This window comes from Chiloscyllium plagiosum, chromosome 7 (assembly GCF_004010195.1).
Source record: "Chiloscyllium plagiosum isolate BGI_BamShark_2017 chromosome 7, ASM401019v2, whole genome shotgun sequence".
In the NCBI taxonomy this organism is placed as follows: Eukaryota; Metazoa; Chordata; class Chondrichthyes; order Orectolobiformes; family Hemiscylliidae; genus Chiloscyllium; species Chiloscyllium plagiosum.
In genome coordinates this window covers 14,806,765-14,825,654 of record NC_057716.1, presented here as the reverse complement: position 1 = coordinate 14,825,654, position 18,890 = coordinate 14,806,765, and the positions used below count along the sequence as shown (strand labels likewise).

At 40.1% G+C, this 18,890-nt stretch overlaps 1 protein-coding gene across 6 annotated transcripts in view; it reads left to right on the top strand.

The window, feature by feature from the left end:
- The window catches only part of vps8 (VPS8 subunit of CORVET complex), a 555,322-nt gene that overhangs the window by 149,304 nt on the left and 387,128 nt on the right, over positions 1-18,890 (top strand). For all 6 annotated transcript variants that reach the window (XM_043693080.1, XM_043693078.1, XM_043693079.1 and 3 more), the window contains 4 exons: positions 480-599; positions 13,293-13,364; positions 16,434-16,553; positions 17,583-17,639. In XM_043693080.1, the coding sequence (XP_043549015.1) occupies positions 480-599; positions 13,293-13,364; positions 16,434-16,553; positions 17,583-17,639 (369 nt within the window). The remainder of the gene's footprint in view (positions 1-479; positions 600-13,292; positions 13,365-16,433; positions 16,554-17,582; positions 17,640-18,890) is intronic.

Below are 18,890 nucleotides of genomic sequence, written 5' to 3'. Positions count from 1 at the left end.
ACAGTTGAATGAATTACTGGACAAGAATGGTATGCTTCTGACAACAAGCTAAAGTAATTAATTCTAACCTCAGGTTACATTGTCAAATAACAACCAGTGAATTTGGTGCTTTTTTGACAATATTTCATAGCAGTTGTACATTTCTCATCCAAGGTGATTTATGATCACCCCGTTTCATCCACCACTGGATCCACACTTTATGGCAGGCAGGAAGAACAGCTTTTTTTGGTGCTGTATTGTAAAGATTTACTATATACTTAACATTGCAGCCAGAGTGTGTCTCCACCAGCAATTAGCTTGGGTTTTATGCTGGACGTGCTCCTGTGCCATTTTTGAATGGGCATCTTGTATTCTGAAAGCTTTCCTTGAAAATAAAACATTTTATATGTAGCATTTGAATAAAGGTACATCTAAATTATGCTAATTCACACCTATTTGATTCACGTGTTTTCTCCTTTGTGTTTCTGGGCTGGATTCAGGTCTTTGAATTTCTGATTCGCTTGCACTCCACTGAAGTAGCTTCTGATGAAGAGTTGTATCCTCAGATTCGAACACTGCTTCACTTTGACACTCGAGAATTCCTCAATGTATTGGCACTGGTAAGAGATTTTTATTTTCATTGACCTTAGTCATAGTTCCATTTGAACTATTTATATTTCTTCACTAATGTTGCATGTGCACCTAAGAGTGAGAAAATTAAATTAAGTTTCCTTAATCAAATAGAGATGCTGCTTTATGGAGTCTTTTATCATAAGAATAGATATAATGAAGGTAAAGAAGATTAGATTAGATTCCCTACAGTGTGGAAACAGGCGTTTCGGCCCAACAAGCCCATACCGACCCTCCGAAGAGTAACTCACCCAGACCCATTTCCAAATGACTGATGCACCTAACACTATGGGCAATTTAACATGGCCAATTCACCTAATCTGTGCATCTTTGTGTTATGGGAAGAAACCGGAGCACCCAGAGGTAACCCACACTGACATGGGGAAATGTGCAAACTCCTTACAGACAGTCACCCGAGGTGGGAATCGAAGCTGAGTTACTGGCTCTGTAAGGCAGCAGTGCCAATCACTGAGCCACTGTGCCAGTGCCACATAGGCTGGTTTGTTTCCTTCCCCCACAACTTTGGGCTTTCCTCTGATTCTTAATGGCTTAAAAGCTTAGAATCATAGAAAAGTTGCAGAACAGAAAGAGGTACCCTGTCTGTGTAGCTTGTGAGACAAACTTTCATTTATATAAACTTTTAATAAGATTTATTTTAAGTTTGTGGTTTGAAATTTGAGTTAGTGATGTTTGAGTTATATTTAGGTCTCTAGTTATCAATTAACCTGTAAGGAAATCTATAGCCGTGATGATTTCTTTTAAATAGATTATGACGGCTTTGTCAACTTAATTTTTTGTTTTGTTTAGGACTTTACAACAAAACAAGATAGACAAGTGTCTAGATAATTCAAGATCTGCTAGAAATTTCTGGACAGGTTTTTTTTAAGCTGAGGGGAAATATACATTGTTTAGAGTGAGAATGAAACTTTACTCGTTTTTGACACAGTTCCCTGAATTCCTTGGATGGAAATTATTGTATAGGGTGGTGCTCCTGGAATTAATGGGATTATACCTTATTTGGGTGTTAAAAGTCTGAATTTGTGTTAAAAGTAAATAGCTTGCTTTATTCTATTTTACCTTAATTTATTCTAGTTGATTGGATAATTTGGTTCATTTGATAAATCTGCAGCACTGTATGCTTGTGTTTCAGTGAGAGACTGCTGTGTTAAAGCCAAAACAAAATAAAATGCCATTTATCAATACAGATTTCAGTCTGGGATCTGACTTGTTCAGTAATTACTTCGACTGGGATCATATTGCCATTCCTAGTTGCCCTTGAGTGTAGTGGTAAGTTCCCTTTGTGAGCCATTGCTGTTCATTTAGGTTAGGTGCTGAGTGTCCTATAATTTCCAGTCTATGCTTTTTAATAACGGGATAACGTTAACAGTCATCCGGCACCTCGCCTGTGGCGAGGATTTGAAACTTCAACCAGATCCCCTCTTATCTTTTGCCTTGCCTTCTACACCAGCCTAAGATGCATCTCATCTGGGGTTTGCAGCTTTCTTCTCTCTCTCGCTTCTGCTTTCTCTCTCTTTCACTCTCCCACTCTCCCTCTTTCTCATGCTTGCTTGCTGACTCCCTCACTCCCTCACTCTGTTTCTTCTAATATTTTACAATTCTCCAATCTAATCTCTATATCTGCATTATATTTTTCCATTATGAAGACTAACATAAGATGCTATTCTTTGCATTTTAATTCTTTTCCTGTTTTATATTAAAAACAAACTTCTTGAATTTTAATCTATTCTACCTTCCAGTACTTTCTCATTCACTCATTTGGCCTTTCTAATTTCCCTTTTCAATTCTCTTCTGCCCCTCAAGTTTCACATTATATAATCTGAAAGGGTCTCTGCCATATTGAACCCTCAATATTTCCCACAAGCTTCTCTTTGTTTCTTTATCTGAACCTTTGTGTCCCTTGACATTGAGAGTTCTCTGGACTTGGTCTTATTCTTAGTCTTTATGGTAGCATATTTGCTCTGCACTTTTGCTTTTCCTTCCTTGATTGCCTCCCACTAACTACTCTGACACCATTTTGTGACAGGTGCTCCCTGTCCACTTGGGCCAAATCATATCTTTGCTCAATTAACTTAGCTTTTTTCCAGCTCAGACTTTTTATTCCTGGCCCATTTTCATTTGTCATTTTCCATACCTATCTTAGTCACCATAACTCTGTTAGAGTTATCTCCAAAATGCTCCTCAACTGAAATACCATCTGCCTGCCTGGGCTCATGCCCACTCCATTGTTGCTCTCTCTACGTACTCACTGAGAAAGTTCTCTGTCTGCAATTGAAGAATTTTGCTCATTCCCTATCTTGCAAACTGAAACTATCCCCTTTAATAATGAGGTTGTTAAAATCTCCAACTATTACTGCCTTATTATTCTGGAACTTCTCTGAAACTTGATTACATATTTGATCCTCAATCTTTCCCAGACTGTTTGGGAGTCTATATTATACACTCAACACTGCCCCTTTTTAGTTTTTCCTCCATCCATCCACATGGCCTCATCCCTCCTCACTGTCTCAATTGATTCCTTGATCAATACTGTGACTGAAAATGTGTTGCTGGAAAAGCGCAGCAGGTCAGGCAGCATCCAAGGAGCTGGAGAATCGATGTTTCGGGACGGTTTTTCAGGAAGGGCTCATGCCCGAAGCTTCGATTCTCCTGCTTCTTGGATGCTGCCTGACCTGCTGCGCTTTTCCAGCAACACATTTTCAGCTCTGATCTCCAGCATCTGCAGTCCTCACTTTCTCCTCAATACTGTGACTCCCAACCTTACCACCTTTCTCTTCCTCTCTCTATCTCCTCTGAAGACCTTATAACCAGGATGTTGAGTTGCTAATCCTGTCCCTCTTTTGGCCAAATCTCAGTCATAACTCTGGCATTATATTCCCAAATATCTAACTGTGTGGTCAGCTTGTCTGTCTTTATTCTTCAGGCTCCTGTTTTGAAATATATTCAATTTAGCCTTACAAAACTCACTTCTTGCCGATGTTTCCTCTGTCTCCTGAACTTACAAGCATTTTAATTTATAACTCCATTTCAGCTTCACTCCCTTCTGATTTTTCTTTGTTTGCTTGTGAGACGTGGGCCAGAATTTATTGCCCATCCTTAATGCCCTTACGCAGGATGGTGGTGAGCTGCCTCTTCCAACTGCTGCAGTCCATGTGCTGTAGATAGACCTACAATGAGATTAGGGAGGGAATTCCAGGATTTTGACCCAGTGGCAGTGAAGGAACAGTGATATATTGCCCAGTCAGGATGGTGAATGGCTTGGAGAGAACTTGCAGATAGCTGCGTTCCCACATATTTGCTGCTCTGGTGCTTCTAGGTTTTGGGTTTGGAAGGTGCTATCTGAGGATCTTTGATGAATTTCTGCAGTGTATCTTGTGAATAGTACACACTGCTGCTACTGAACATTGGTGGTAGAGAGAATGGATACTAATCGATGTGCCAATTAAGCGGGCTGCTTTGTCCCATGTGGAGTCAGGTTTCTTGAGTGTTGTTGGAGCTGCAGTCATCCAGCCAATATTGGGAGCATTTCATCACACTCCTGACTTGTGCCTTATAGATAGTAAACAGGCTTTGGGGAGTCAGGACGTGAGTTACTTGCCACAGTATTCCTATCCTCTGACCTGCTTTTGTAGCCACTGTGATTGTGTGGTGAGTCCAGTTGAGCTTCTGATCAATGGTAACCCCAAGGCTGTTAATAGTGGGGGATTCAGTGATGGTAATACTATTGAATGTCACAGGATGTTGATTAGGTTGTCTCTTAGTGGAGCTAGTCATTGGCTGGCATTTGTGTGGTGTGAACGTTTCTTGCCACTTGTCAGCCCAAGCCTAGGTATTGTCCAGAACTTGTTGCATTTGAACATGGACTGCTTCAGTATCTGAGGAGTCGTGAATGGCACTCAACACTTCTGACCTTCTGATGGAGGGATGGATTATTGATGAAGCAGCTGAAGATGGTTGGACCTAGGACATTACCCTGAGGAACTCTTGCAGAGATGTCCTGGAGTTGAGATGACTGACCTCCAACAACTATGTTAAAAACCACACAACAATCATAACCATCTTTCTATGTGTCAGGTGTGATACCAACCAGCAGAGCATTTGCCCATGATTTCCAATGATTCCAGTTTTGCTAGGGTTCTTTGATGCCACGCTCAGCTGAATGAGGCCTTGATATCAAGGGCTGTCACTCTCACCTCACCTTTGGAATTTAGCTCTTTTGTCCATGTTTGAACCAAGGCTGTAATAAGATCAGGAGCTTGGTGGCCCTGGCAGAACCCATACTGGGCATCACTGAACAAATTGTTGCTGAGCAGGTGTTACTTGATAGCACTGTTGATGAAACCTTTCATGATCAAGAGTAGACTGGGGCCTGTAACTGGCCGGATTTGATTTCTCCTGCTTTTAATGTACAGGACACACCTGGGCAATTTTTTACTATGTTAGTAGATGCCAGTGTTGTATCTGTGCTGGACCAGTTTGGTTTCAGTGTGGCACATTCTGGGCGTATATTTCTTCAGTACTTTGCTGTACAAAGCTCTGGTACGGCCACACTTGGAGTATTGTGTACAGTTCTGGCCACCCCATTATAAGAAGGATGTGGAAGCTTTGGAAAGGGTGCAGAGGAGATTTGCTAGGATGTTGCCTGGTATGGAAGGAATGTCTTACGAGGAAAGGCTGAGGGACTTCAGGCTGTTCTCATTAGAGAGATGAAGGTTGAGAGGTGACTTAATAGAGACATCCAAGATAATCAGAGGGTTAGATAGGGTGGACAGGGAGAGCCTTTTTCCAACTATGGGAACGGCAAACACGAGGGGACACAACTTTAAAATGAGGGGTGATAGGTATGAGACACATGTCAGAGGTAGTTTCTTTACTCGGAGAGTAGTAAGGATATGGAATGCTTTGCCTGCAACGTAGTAGATCCGCCAAGTTTAAGTGCATTTAAGTCGTCATTGGACAGTCATATGGACGTACATGGAATAGAGTAGGTGGGAGGGGCTTCAGATTAGTATGACAGGGCAGTGCAACATCGAGGGCCGAAGGGCCTGTACTGCGCTGTAATGTTCTATGTTCTATATTGCCGGAATGTTGTCAGAGCCAGGAGCCTTTTGCATTGTCCAGTGTCTTCAACCATTTCTTGATATCATGTGGAGTAAATTGAATTGGCTGAAGACTGATATCTGTGACATTGGGGACCACTGGAGGAGGCCAAGATGGATCAACCACTCCGCCCTTCAGGCTGAAGATTGCTGCAAATGTTTCAACCTGATCTTTTCAGATGTCACAAGTTGTCAGGATCCCATTCCCCTACCAGTTGAGTCAAAATCAACCCCAATAACATCGGGGTTGAGGATGTCTGTCCCTTCCTGTTCAGATGTAACCTGTTCAAGTATTCCACTATCCCCAGAAATGGTCCTTTTGCCTAGGGAAGCTGAAGTGCTCCCTTCTGCACTGTCTCTCCACATACATCTGCTCACTGCTACTTTTGCATTTACTGATGTGTATTAGTGGTAATAATCCTGAGATTACTGTCACTGAAATCCTACTTTTCACTTTCTGACTTGACTCCCTAAAGTTTGCTCGCAGGACTACTTCATTTCTCTTTTTTCCCCTATGTCATTGGTCTCAACATGGGTGATGACCTCTGGTTGTCCTTCTTCCCACTAAAAACGTCCTGGACTTTTATTCATGAAACCCTTGAATGTGGCACCTGCAAGGCAGCACACTTCCCTGGTTTCACGTCTGTGACCACTGAAGTACCTGTTTACTTCCCTCACTAATGAATCCCTGAGCAATATTGCCCTTCCTCATTTCCTCCTCTGCAGCCCTTAAACTCCTGAAACTCCCACAGTGCTGTACCTTTTCCAACTGAGAAAACAAAACTGTGCAAAGTATTCCAAGTGTACTCTCAGCAAGGCAATGTTCAATTGTTCATTCACTTCTCTGATCTTGTGTTTCATTCTCCTTTCAATAAAATGAAAATTCATTTTTCTTGATTTATGAATTTTAAACAACAGCTTTGAATGCATCAACTTCATTGCAATTCATTATTTATTTCATTACTGAATGTTTTTGTTGAAATTCTTCCCTTCACAGTTGCTAATTGCATGATTTTATGCACAAACTGAATTATGAAGTTATTCATAGCCTTCTTTTGAATAGAAAGCAGAGATTAATTTCACTTCATGAGTAGTCAGTGCTGTTCTGTTGACTAAATGCCAAAGAGCTTACTAATTGTACCAATGTAATTATGCCTAAGTACATATTGTTGTGTAGGGATGTTAATGTGACAGAATGCTAATTTAGAAAAATGGTGCAGGTGAATTGAGATATTACAAGAAGCAGAAAATGGTTTAAACTTACCTCATGCCCCATTGCTTTATGAAATATTCAAGCTTGAAATTATGCACTGTGATTGAAGAAGTGCAAAAAATGATTGTTTCCCAATAAATACTTCTTAAAACATCACCAAAGCTATCAATCGACTTGGGAACGATGTCAAGCATCCAAACATATTATCAATTGACTGTTTATGTCTGCATTGACAACCGCAGCTGAGAATAAGCTATTAAATTGATGATTTGAGGTGCTTAGGGATGTCCTTTAGTTTGTGATGAAGTGTTTTTTTTAAACAAATCTTTGTTCTATCTTAGATATTCTTAATTGTTGACAGTTATTCCTATAAGCATACTGCACTTAGGCATTTATGTATACTTTATAATATTAAAGTTCATGATTGTATAACCTACAAAATACTTGTTGAGGAGGTGTTGTCTAACTATCTGATTCCCCTATATTTTAACTGAATATTGTGAGAGTCATCTTAACTTTAATGATTTGTGTAAAGTGGCCACTATTTAAAAAAAAACAAAATCACTCCTGGGATGTGGGCATTACTGGCTTGGACAACATTTATTGCCTGCCCCTAGATACTCACGAGAGGATCATGTTGAGCTACCTCCTTGAATCTAAGCAGTCCACGTGTTGTAGGCAGACCCACAATGCCATTGTGGTAGGACTTCATGATTTTGACCCAAGGGCAGGTTTTGGGGTTGGTAACTTGTGGGTTTTGACAGGATCAGTGCGAGGCCCGTAAATTTTTACAATGACTTAGAGGAAGGAAGTGAATGTGCTGCAGCCAAATTTGCAGTTGATACAAAAATAGGTGGAAAGGCAGGTTGTGAGAGGGATGCGAGCAGTTTGCAGGGGGACATTGATAGTTTATGTAAGTGGGCAAAAAGTTGGCAATTGGAGTATAATGTGGGAAAATGCAAAGTTTTTCATTTTGGAAGTGAGATCAAAAGAACAGAATATCATTATAAATGGAGAAAAACTACATAAAGCTGCAACTCAAAAGGCTTTGAGTCATAGTCATAGTCATAGAGATGTACAGCATGGAAACAGACCTTTCGGTCCAACCTGTCCATGCCAACCAGATATCCCAACCCAATCTAGTCCCACCTGCCATTTGGAAGTACTTGTGAATGAAACACAGAAAGCTCGCCCACAGGTGCAGCAGGTAGTCAAGAAGGCTAATGAAATGTTGGACCTTACTTCAAGTGGTTTGGAATATTAGAGTAGGGAAGTCTTCCTATAACTGTACAAGGTGTTGTTGAGACTACATCTGGAGTACTGTGAGCAATTTTCATCCCGTTATTGAAAGAAAGATATCATTTTATTGGAGGCAGTTCAGAGAAAGTTCACTAGCATGATGCTTGGTATAGAGGGATTGCTTTACCAGCAACGATTAAACAGATTGGGACTGGATTCATTGGAGTTTCGAAGAATGAAAGGTGATCCCATTGAAACATAGAGGATTCTTGAAGGGGTTGACAGAGTAAATCCTGAGAAGATGGTCCCCCTTCTGGACCTGAAAGCATAGTCTCAAAATACAGAAGAACCAATTTAAGACTGAGGAGGAATTTCTTTTGAGAGTTGAGAGTCTTTGGAACTCCTTCCACAGAGAGCTATATTTTTGTGTGTTTTGTGGCTAAGATAGATAGATTCGTGATCAGTGGGTGTATCGCAGGTTACAGGGAAAGAGCAGGAAAGTGGATCAGCTATAATCCTCTTGACTGGCGGAGCAAGTTCAGTGGCTGAACGGTCTGTTTCTGTTCCTGTTTATTACTGTCTTATGGACACTAAAGGAATGACGATATATGTCCACGTCAATAGTAAATGACGTGGAGGGATACTTGAAGGTAGTGGTGTTCCACAATGTCTGCACCCTTTGTTCTTCTGTATGGAAGTGATTGTTGGTTTGGAAGGTACTATCTAAGGAGCTTTGGTGAATCTTTGCAGTACATCTCATAGATGGTCCAGGACATACTGCTGCTAGTGAGCAAAGTTGTTTGAAGGTAGTGGCATTTGTGGATGTGGTGTTCTGGATGGTGTCAATCTTGTTATGTATTTTTGGAGCTACATTCATCCAGGCAATGTGGAATATTCTATCACCTTCTTGACGTGTGCCGTGTAGGTGATGGGTATGCTTTGGAAAGCCAAGAGACGAATTAATTGCTGCAGTATTCCTATCCTTTCACTTATTATTGTAGCCACTATGTATGTACATAGCTTGGTCAGCTTGATATCTGGGAACCCTCAGGATATTGATGGTTGGCGATTCTGTGATGGTACCACCATTGAATATCATAACGAAATAGTCATGGCTAGTCTTATTGTAAGTCCAGCTGTACCTTCTATTGGCTTCTTAATTTGTTTTTGCCATGCGCTGATATACTTCCGGAATTGGCCAGGCCAGTAATTTTGTGGGATGAGGCCAGATACGAATTGTTAAGCTACATTTCTTTTAGACAACCTGGATAGTTTTCTGTGTATCCAGTGAGCTTTTTACCTGAATGACATTAAAAATCAACAGTGGACATGAAGAGCAGCCTTGATCTTATTCACCTTGTTCAATTTTATTCATCTTGTTTGAAACAATATCTTTTTAACCTGAAACAAAAACTGAAATTGCTGGAAAAGCTCAGCAGGTCTGACAGCATCCTCGGAGAGAAAGCAGAGTTAACGTTTCGGGTCGAGTGACCGTTTCTCAGAAGGTGATAATGTTTAGAGTGCTTAGAGGATTTATTTTTAAATACCAAGTCTTTAATTAAGAGAAACAACTCGTCAAACTTACAGAGCATGAAACTTTTATGTTCAACAATGTCATTTATTGATATACTGAAATATATTTAACAGTTGTTTTGCTGGCAGGGGAATTAATGTGTGATTTTCCTTCAGTTCCTCTAATTTTGCATCTGGCTCCAGTACAGTCAGCTGAACTATGGCTTTCTGGAATTTTAAATTGAAGTGAGTTTTCACTAAAGCCACTTCACATTATATTCTCTGCATTGTTATGTGCTGATGTACAAGTCAATACCTCCAGATCAGACCATTCTACAACAGATTACAGATTACATTACAGTGTGGAAACAGGCCCTTCGGCCCAACAAGTCCACACCGACCCGCCGAAGCGCAACCCACCCATACACCTACATTTAACCGTTACCTAATACTACGGGCAATTTAGCATGGCCAATTCACCTGACCTGCACATCTTTGGACTGTGGGAGGAAACCAGAGCACCGGGAGGAAACCCACCGGTTGTGGGCGGCACGGTGGCACAGTGGTTAGCACTGCCCGAAGGGCCTGTTTCCACACTGTAATGTAATGTAATGTAATGTAATCTAATCTAATCTACAACCAAGTTTTAGCCATTTGAACTGATTCATGAAAGCTCTTCGACTGGACTTATTTTCTTCATGAATTGACACTAATGAGCAAAAATTGAAACTTTTTTCGTTATAAAATCTTTAACTTACTGGAGGCATAACCAAAAAGGACTATATTAAAGCAGTCTAGATCATTTTGTTTGCGTGATTTGCAGTGACTCAACAGGTGAAAATCCTCTTTAAAAACGATCCAGTTTTGGATAAAATCTGATTTTTAACAAAGGCTTAAGATGTAACCAAACCAGAAGAAAAACTAAGGACATTTTGGAGCAATTTCTCCAATGTGTCGAAAGAAGAAACGCAAGCTAACTGTCATAAACCATAGATTACAGAAAGTTTGCTGTACTGGATTAGATAACAGCCTGAACAAAAATCTATTAGAGAAACATGATACTTAAGTGATCTTCAGGTGATCTTAATTAGACTGTGACTGCAGATTGGTTTGCTAGCACAAGCACTTGCGTGTTACTCATGTACCAATTAGCACAAATATGCATTCAGGATTTGGATTTTTTGAAATGCATACTTAAGAGGCTGTGAGGAAAGGTGCAGGTGATTCAAATTATTGATAATAGTGCACACTTGGAGGTCAGGGGGCTGTTGTGAAGTGACATTGTCACTTCCTTTGGATCAAGAGTTCCATGTTCAAGTCCCACCTGGTCCAGCAATGTGACATGTAGGACTATAGAATTATGGAAACAGGCCATTCAGCCTAATAAGTCAACACCATCCCGTAACCCTGCATTTTCCATGGCTCATCCACCTAGCCTGCACATCCATGGACACTGACGGCAATTTAGTCTGGCCAATCCACCTAACCTGTCCAGCTTTGGTGCTGTGGGAGGAAACCAGAACACCCGCAGGAAACTCACACAGACACGGGGAGAATGTACAAACTCCACCCAGACAGTCGCCCGAGGGTGGAATCGAATGCGGGTCCCTGGCGCTGTGAGACAGCAGTGCTGACCACTGAGCCACTGCACCGCCCTGTAATGACGTCTTTGATCAAGTTGATTAGGAAATAGTGCACACTTTGGGGCCCTATGGGTATCATGTTACTTTAAAGCCAAGCATGTACGGTATTCTAGGACAGATGAATTGTTTTCAAATGTTATTTGGAAGCCGATGGATATTATTTTCATTTTCTCCCCCAAATATCTGAGCAGCCGTAATTTGATTTCATCAGATTTTGAAGGCTGACATTAGCAGTCTAATGATTTATAGTGTTGCTTATTTGTTATGGATGATGATAATGATAGAACGTAAGAATTAGAGTGGAAGTAGACCATTCAACTGTTCACGCCTGCACCACCATGTGTGAGATCACAGCTGATATTTTACTTCAACATTTTCCTGCAAATTTTGGACATCCCTTGACATTTTTAATGTGTAGAAATCTAATCGATTTCAGCCCTGAACATGGGGAAAATACAGAGCCTCTATAGCCTTCGAGGCCTGAGAATTCCAATGAAAAAGAAATTCCATCAGTCTCATGATTAAATGGCCCTGCATTTATTCAGAGATTGTTTCCCAACCTGAAAGAGCATTGCTCTTGCAGATAACCTGTTGATTCCTGTAAGATTTTTTTGTTTGAATGAGATGACAATTCATTCTTCCAAACACCAGAAAATATGGCCTAGCCCTTCCTTCACAGGACAATCCCTTCATCCCAGGGATTAGTTAGGTGAGCTGCCATTGCATTTCCTCTACAACAAATATATCTTTCTATGATTAAGTAGACCAAGTCATACACAGTATTCCAGGTGTGTTCTCACAAAGCTTTTGTATAATTACAATAAAACATTCTTACTCATATACTCAAATCCCCTTGTCATAAAAGCCAACATACCACTTGCTGACTTAATTCTTTACTGCACCTTTTCAGTGACTCACGATCAAGGACACACAAGTTCATAAAACATTCTTACTCATATACTCAAATCCCCTTGTAATAAAAGCCAACATTCCACTTGCTGACTTAATTCTTTACTGCACCTTTTCAGTGACTCACGATCAAGGACACACAAGTTCCTTTGAAGTTTAACATTCCTAACTTTTCACTATTTACAAAGTAGTCTGTAGTTCTTCCTACCAAGTTGTGGAAGTGCCAATGTTGGATTGGGGTGGACAAAGTTTAAAATCACATGAAACCAGGTTATAGTCCAACAGGTTTAATGAAAGTACAAGCTTTCAGAGCACTGCTCTGGTAGCTGCCTGATGAAGGAGCAGTGCTCTGAAAGCTTGTACTTTCAAATAAACCTGTTGGACTATAACCTGGTGTCGTGTGATTTTTAACTTTTCCTACCAAAGTGAATAATTTCACATTTCTCCATATCGTATTCCATCTGACAAATTTTTGCCGATATGCTTAGCCTGTCCAAATCTCATTTACGCACCTTTGCACCCTCTTCACAATAGTCACTTCCACACAGTTTTGTGTCAGCTGCATTCCCAACTTGAGAATATTACATTTCATTTGCACACCCAAATAATTGATTTAGATTATCAATAATTGGGCACAAGCATTCAGCAGTTGTGGAGATGTTTGCTTTCCTCCCACTGTCGAAAGATGTGCAGGTTAGGTGAATTGGCCATGGTAAATTGTCCATAGTGTTAGGTGGATTGGTCAGGGTAAATATAGGGGAATGGGTCTGGGTGGGTTGCTCTTTGGAGGGTCACTGAGGACTTGTTGAGCCGAAGGGCCTGTTTCCACACTGTAGGGAATCTAATCTAATCTAATCTAATCATAATTGGACCATTTTTCTCTAAACTACAGCAGATTAAGGTATTATGAGAAAGCTTTCAAGTGGAATAGTCATGATAAAAAGGCATTACTTTTCCCTGGCTTCTCATCTTAAACCTGAATTAGTTGAGTCTTTTATGTGTGACAGATTACTTGAAGTCAATTTCAATGATGTGTCTTGTTTTAAATAGACATTTGAAGACTTCAGAAATGATAAACAAGCGGTAGAACATCAGCAGAGGATTGTGGATATCTTGCTCACAGTAAGAATTTGCCTAAACTTACTTCACGGCTTCCTTAATAGTTTGGTTCTTTATTAAACAGCTCTAACGAAAATTATCACTTCTTCATTATTGTGTTTTTGTGCAGTAATATTTACAAATTAACATTCATTGCTCTTGTAAATAGCAGAAATTTCAGCAAATTATTTTACTCAGAAAAAGATCAAAAATGATGGATGACTCTGGGCCGCACCCCATCAGTTCCCTGCTGCCTATCAAATTCTTTAATTTGCCTGTTTTTCAGCTGTAACTAAAATTTATAGTTTGTATAATGAGGATAAACATTTTTTATTGGGCAATAATAAGATTAAATATAATTAAGTTTTTTTTTTCCATCTTCCAGCTTTTCTTTGAAATTTTATTTGAAATATGAATATTTTTTAAAGTAATGCAAAATACTCTCATTTGCAATTGTTGACTTTCCATATACCGTGAGTATGCAATTCTCTGGCAGTAACTTTAGAAGTCCCTCGTGTTGCATTAGGATAATTAATCATAGTTATTGCAGCATGGAAGGAATCCATTCAGCCCACTGGGTTCATGCCAACTCTCTGTAAAGCATTCAGTCAGTTCCATTTCCCTATTATATACCTGTAGTCATGCAGTTTTATTTCTCACTGGTATCCATCCAATTTCCTTTTGAAATCATTCATCCTGTCTGCTTTGTCCACCTTTGGAGGCAGACTTTGAATTAAGTACTATGCAGGGCATAAAAATTATTTTCCCCCTCATTCCCCCTGCATGTTTTTGTACAGAATCTTAAATTTCTGATCCCCTAGACAATATTCCCTCTGATTTTCTTACTCGCTGCATGGGGTTGTAAATCTAATGTATAGCAGTGACATCCAGAACTAGACATTAATGCTGAGATCCGTGTGGAACCTTGGAGTGGCTGTGTGTGTGGGAGGCCAGGCAGCTTAGGGAGAACATTGTTCCTGCACCTGTACTGTCAACTAATGGGAACAGCATTAGTTTCTGTATGTTATCTAAATCTGTTGTACACTTTTGGGATTTTGAGATATCAAATTCTTTCACTTAAAGTATCTAAGTTCCAAATTTTTAACTTCCAGCAACGGGGTCCTCAGCTGTGCTTGACCTAACAAAATATCCCTAATAATATTTATGCATTGAGTAGAATTTTTAAAGCAAAATTTCTTGAATATTTAGTACAAACACATAGTGAAAACAGCATGAAAATTTCCAAATATTAAACAAAGAACTGTGGATGTTGGAGATCTGCAACAAAACAGAAATTGCTGGAGAAACTCAGCAGGTCTGACAGCATCTGTGGGGAGAGAGCAGAGTTAACATTCTAAATCTTGTGACTATTAATCAGAACTTTCTCCCCAGACATGTGATGGCGCAGGTAATGCTTTTCTTCTGTCTGATGTACTGTTATGTTGGACAGACTCTTAGAAGAATTGGACCACAGCAGCCTTGGCAAAACTGTAGAAAAAGACTTATTGTCTGACTCTTATTTCTAATGCCAAAAGCTTATTGGGAAATTACTCAAGTTAACTCTTTCCATTTAAGGTCAGGGCCATCTGGTGGCATTCTATCTCTGTAAGTATAATCACGTAGACTAAACAAACATACATCTCTTATTTCTTAGTTCCCGGGAGTCAGATTCCACATCCTAACAGAGAAGTGGTACAAACTACATTGCATCCTTTTATCAATGGTGCCAGCAACCATAAACGATCCACTAAAGCAAATAAAAATAAATTTTTCTAGCAGAACATCAGAATATACTTTTAAAATGTATGTTTTTGTTCAAGTCAGGGAGCAAACTAAACTTTACTTAAAATACATAAGACTTGTACAAAGTTAGCTGTTGTATTCAGTACCATTTGTTAAATTTAGACTTCTTACTTGTCTCTTTAAAGTTAACAAACAAACCTTGAATTACACAACATAATTAAAACAGAAACAATAGCTTGAATCCCTATGTTAGGTATGTTTAGGCACTTCTTCTCTCCCTTGAGAGAAAATCAAACTGGATTGTTCAAAAGTATAACTAATGCAAAACCATGAGATGTTACTTCAAGCTGATACAGTACCCTAAACATTAGTCATGATTTGGAGATGCCGGTGTTGGACTGGGGTGTACAAAGTTAAAAATCACACAACACCAGGTTATAGTCCAACAGGTTTAATTGGAAGCACACTAGCTTTCGGAGCGAGGCTCCTTCATCACCTGATGAAGGAGCCTCGCTCCGAAAGCTAGTATGCTTCCAATTAAACCTGTTGGACTATAACCTGGTGTTGTGTGATTTTTAACTAAAAATTAGTGGTATTACCAAAATCTTCAATAATATTGTACATCTCTCTCAAATCTCCTCCTCTCAATCTCCTTATCGGAGAGGAAATAAACTCTACTTCTCACACCCAACCTTGCACTAAAATTCCTCATCCTTGGTAAATTGTCTCTGCATCCCCTCAAAGATCCTCAAATCCTTCCTAAGTGTAGTAGAGCAGAACTGGGAAGAGTTTCATGTAGCTTTAGTGATGCTTCCTGTTTGTATCCTCAATAATTATATTTCTGAAAATCAAGAGCCCTTTTTCTTATTCACGATACTACCTACTACCTTCAAAGATTTATACATATGAACCCCAAGAATCTTTGTCCCTGCCATGCTCTTTAGAACTGTGCCATTCAGTCTGTGTTGCCTTTTCCTCTACCTTCCTGGCAAAATGTATTACTAGACACTTCTCTCAGAGACACTAAGGTTGTTTAAGAAAATGTAGTAGAATGTCTGAGATTTTCTGTTTGAAATAATAATTTGTGAAGCAGTCGATGAGAGAATTTTATGTTAACTCAGCAATATTTACATGTAACTTTAGTATTTAGATTTATGGTAGATGGTTATAGGAAAAATTCCAAAATGTTCATGATTCATAGACAGAAGTGTTAATACTTCTATCTAGAAAGAAGTATTAATTCACTAATCACTCGGAGATTGTTAGAATAAGTGCCAGTTCTGCAGATGTCTCTACTTATTTGATGCTTTTTTGATGGAAATTATTTGCATTTTTGATTATTTTCTGCAGGTTATGGTGGAGAATTCAGATTTCACTCCATCACAGGTTGGGTGTCTTTTCACCTTCCTGGCACGACAGCTGGCAAAACCAGACAACACACTTTTTGTCAATAGGATGCTTTTTGACCAGGTAAGTTGTTCTGACGATATGGGAGATTCAGAATAATCCATGACCTCTTTAACAAGGTTATCTAATTCTGTTTAATTTCTAATTATACTCAATGGGTTCAATTTGTCCACTTTTTAAGCAAGTTTTTGAGTGATTTTTGTCCGCCACGTCCCGTGGCAATTCTTCTCACACAATGTATATGTTAAGAAAATAAATCAAGAGCCATAAGATGAATCCTGTGCAGATGTGTGATTGGTCCAGCGTATATAGCAGCCTGGCAAAAGCATGCAAGTCGTAGTGAAATGCTTAAGGGCTGATGTGATAGTTCAGTCTGAAGGGAGCCATTATGATATGTTAAGGCTGGTGGTTTGTCCTGTTGGATTTGCTTGGTGAAGCAGACAATGTCTTTGGAGCATACAGTGATGTTATTGTGAAGACAGAGATGTCTGATAGCCCAGAGAGGCAAGTGGAGAGCTGCTGTTGCCAGGTGATAGTTCTGACTTTTAGTTCAGGAATTAATGTGGTCTTGTCTGAATGGAAAGGAGAGAATTGGGAGTTGCATGGAAGGTGGTTGAGATTGGCTAATAATGAGGTGCCAATGTACAGACATAAAGTAATCCCCACTCATTAGTGAGATTGTGAACTCAGCATTTAAACTGAAAGGAGAAAGTCAGAAATTTTTCTCTCAAAGCTGTATTTTTTCACAGTCCTCTTCAATTACCTTGCTGCTTGAGGGAGCAGAAAATTCTGCTCTATATTTCGACAAGATAGTTCAACATTGCTTTCCTTTGGTATCCCTGTGCTGTCAAGGAGAACATGTCATATTCAGTGCCAAACATTCAATTTCTGTTGTCCCATGTAAAGCACAGCTGTCCCATGACTTTGCTTATGTCAGATTTGGCAATGACAAAGATATGGAAATAATGCAACTCGCTCCACGTTCAAAGTGATGTGTTGTCCATGGAAATGGAAATAAAGATTTTAAAGTAGCCTCTTAATTGAATTCCAGATTAACCAGCTTCTTAATAAAATGTATGTTTTGTGTCTTAGGTTCTTGAATTCCTGTGTAGTCCTGATGATGAATCTCGACACGCTGAGAGGCAACAGGTAAAAATAGGATTGATATATTAAATGTGTGATTGGAATGTATTGGATGCAGAATTTCAATTGCAAGATTGCAACTTTGCAATTCTTAAACCTTTTGTGATTGCAATTGATTTTTTTGGACAAATCAGACTCCAGACTGAAATCTGACTTGATAATCATATTGCTTTTATTTCTTTTAATGCGGTGGGTTTTTTTTTTGCTGAAACATAAGCATGCAATGTTGCATATTTGGGTTGCCACAGTACATCTTGGTAGATGTTACACACTGCTGCTAACTGAGCATTGCTGGAGGAGAGTGTGGATGGTTGTGGATGTGATGCCAATTAAGCAGACTGCTTTGTCTTGGATGGTGTCAAGTTCTTGAATTTTGTTGATCCTGCACCATTCCAGGTAAGTGGGGAATATTCCATCACACTCCTGAACTAGTGCCTTGTAGATGGTGGACAGGTTTTGGGGAGTCAGGAGGTGAATTACTCACCACAGTATTCCAAGCCTCTGACCTGCGGTTGTAGCTACTGTGTTTATTAGGTGAGTCCAGTTGAGCTTCTGGTCAGTGGTAACCCCCCCAGGATGTTGATAGTGGGGTATTCAGAGATGGTAACACCTTTGAACATTATGGGCAGTGATTAGATTGACTCTGATGGGACAGGGTCATTGCCTGGTATTTGTGTTGTGTAAGTGTTACTTGCCACTTGTCAGCCCAAACCTGGATATTGTCCAGATCTTGTTGCATTTGAACATGTACTGCTTCAGTATCTGAGGAGTCGTGAATTGTGCTGAACGTTGTGCAGTCTCCACTGCTGACGTTATGATGAAGGGCAGGTCATTGATGAAGCAGCTGAAGATGGTTGGGCCAACACCTTCCACCCCGACCTCAAATTCACCTGGACAGTCTCAGATTCCTCCCTCCCCTTCCTCGACCTTTCTATTTCCATCTCAGGCGACCGAATCAACACGGACATCTACTACAAACCGACTGACTCCCACAGCTACCTGGACTACACCTCCTCCCATCCTGCCCCCTGCAAAAACGCCATCCCATTCTCCCAACTCCTTCGTCTCCGCCGCATCTGCTCCCAGGAGGACCAGTACAAAATACGTACAACACAGATGGCCTCCTTCCTCAAGGACCGCAATTTCCCCCCCGACATGGTCGACGGTGCCCTCCACCGCATCTCCTCCACTTCCCGATCCTCCGCCCTTGAACCCCGCCCCTCCAACCGCCACCAGGACAGAACCCCACTGGCCCCC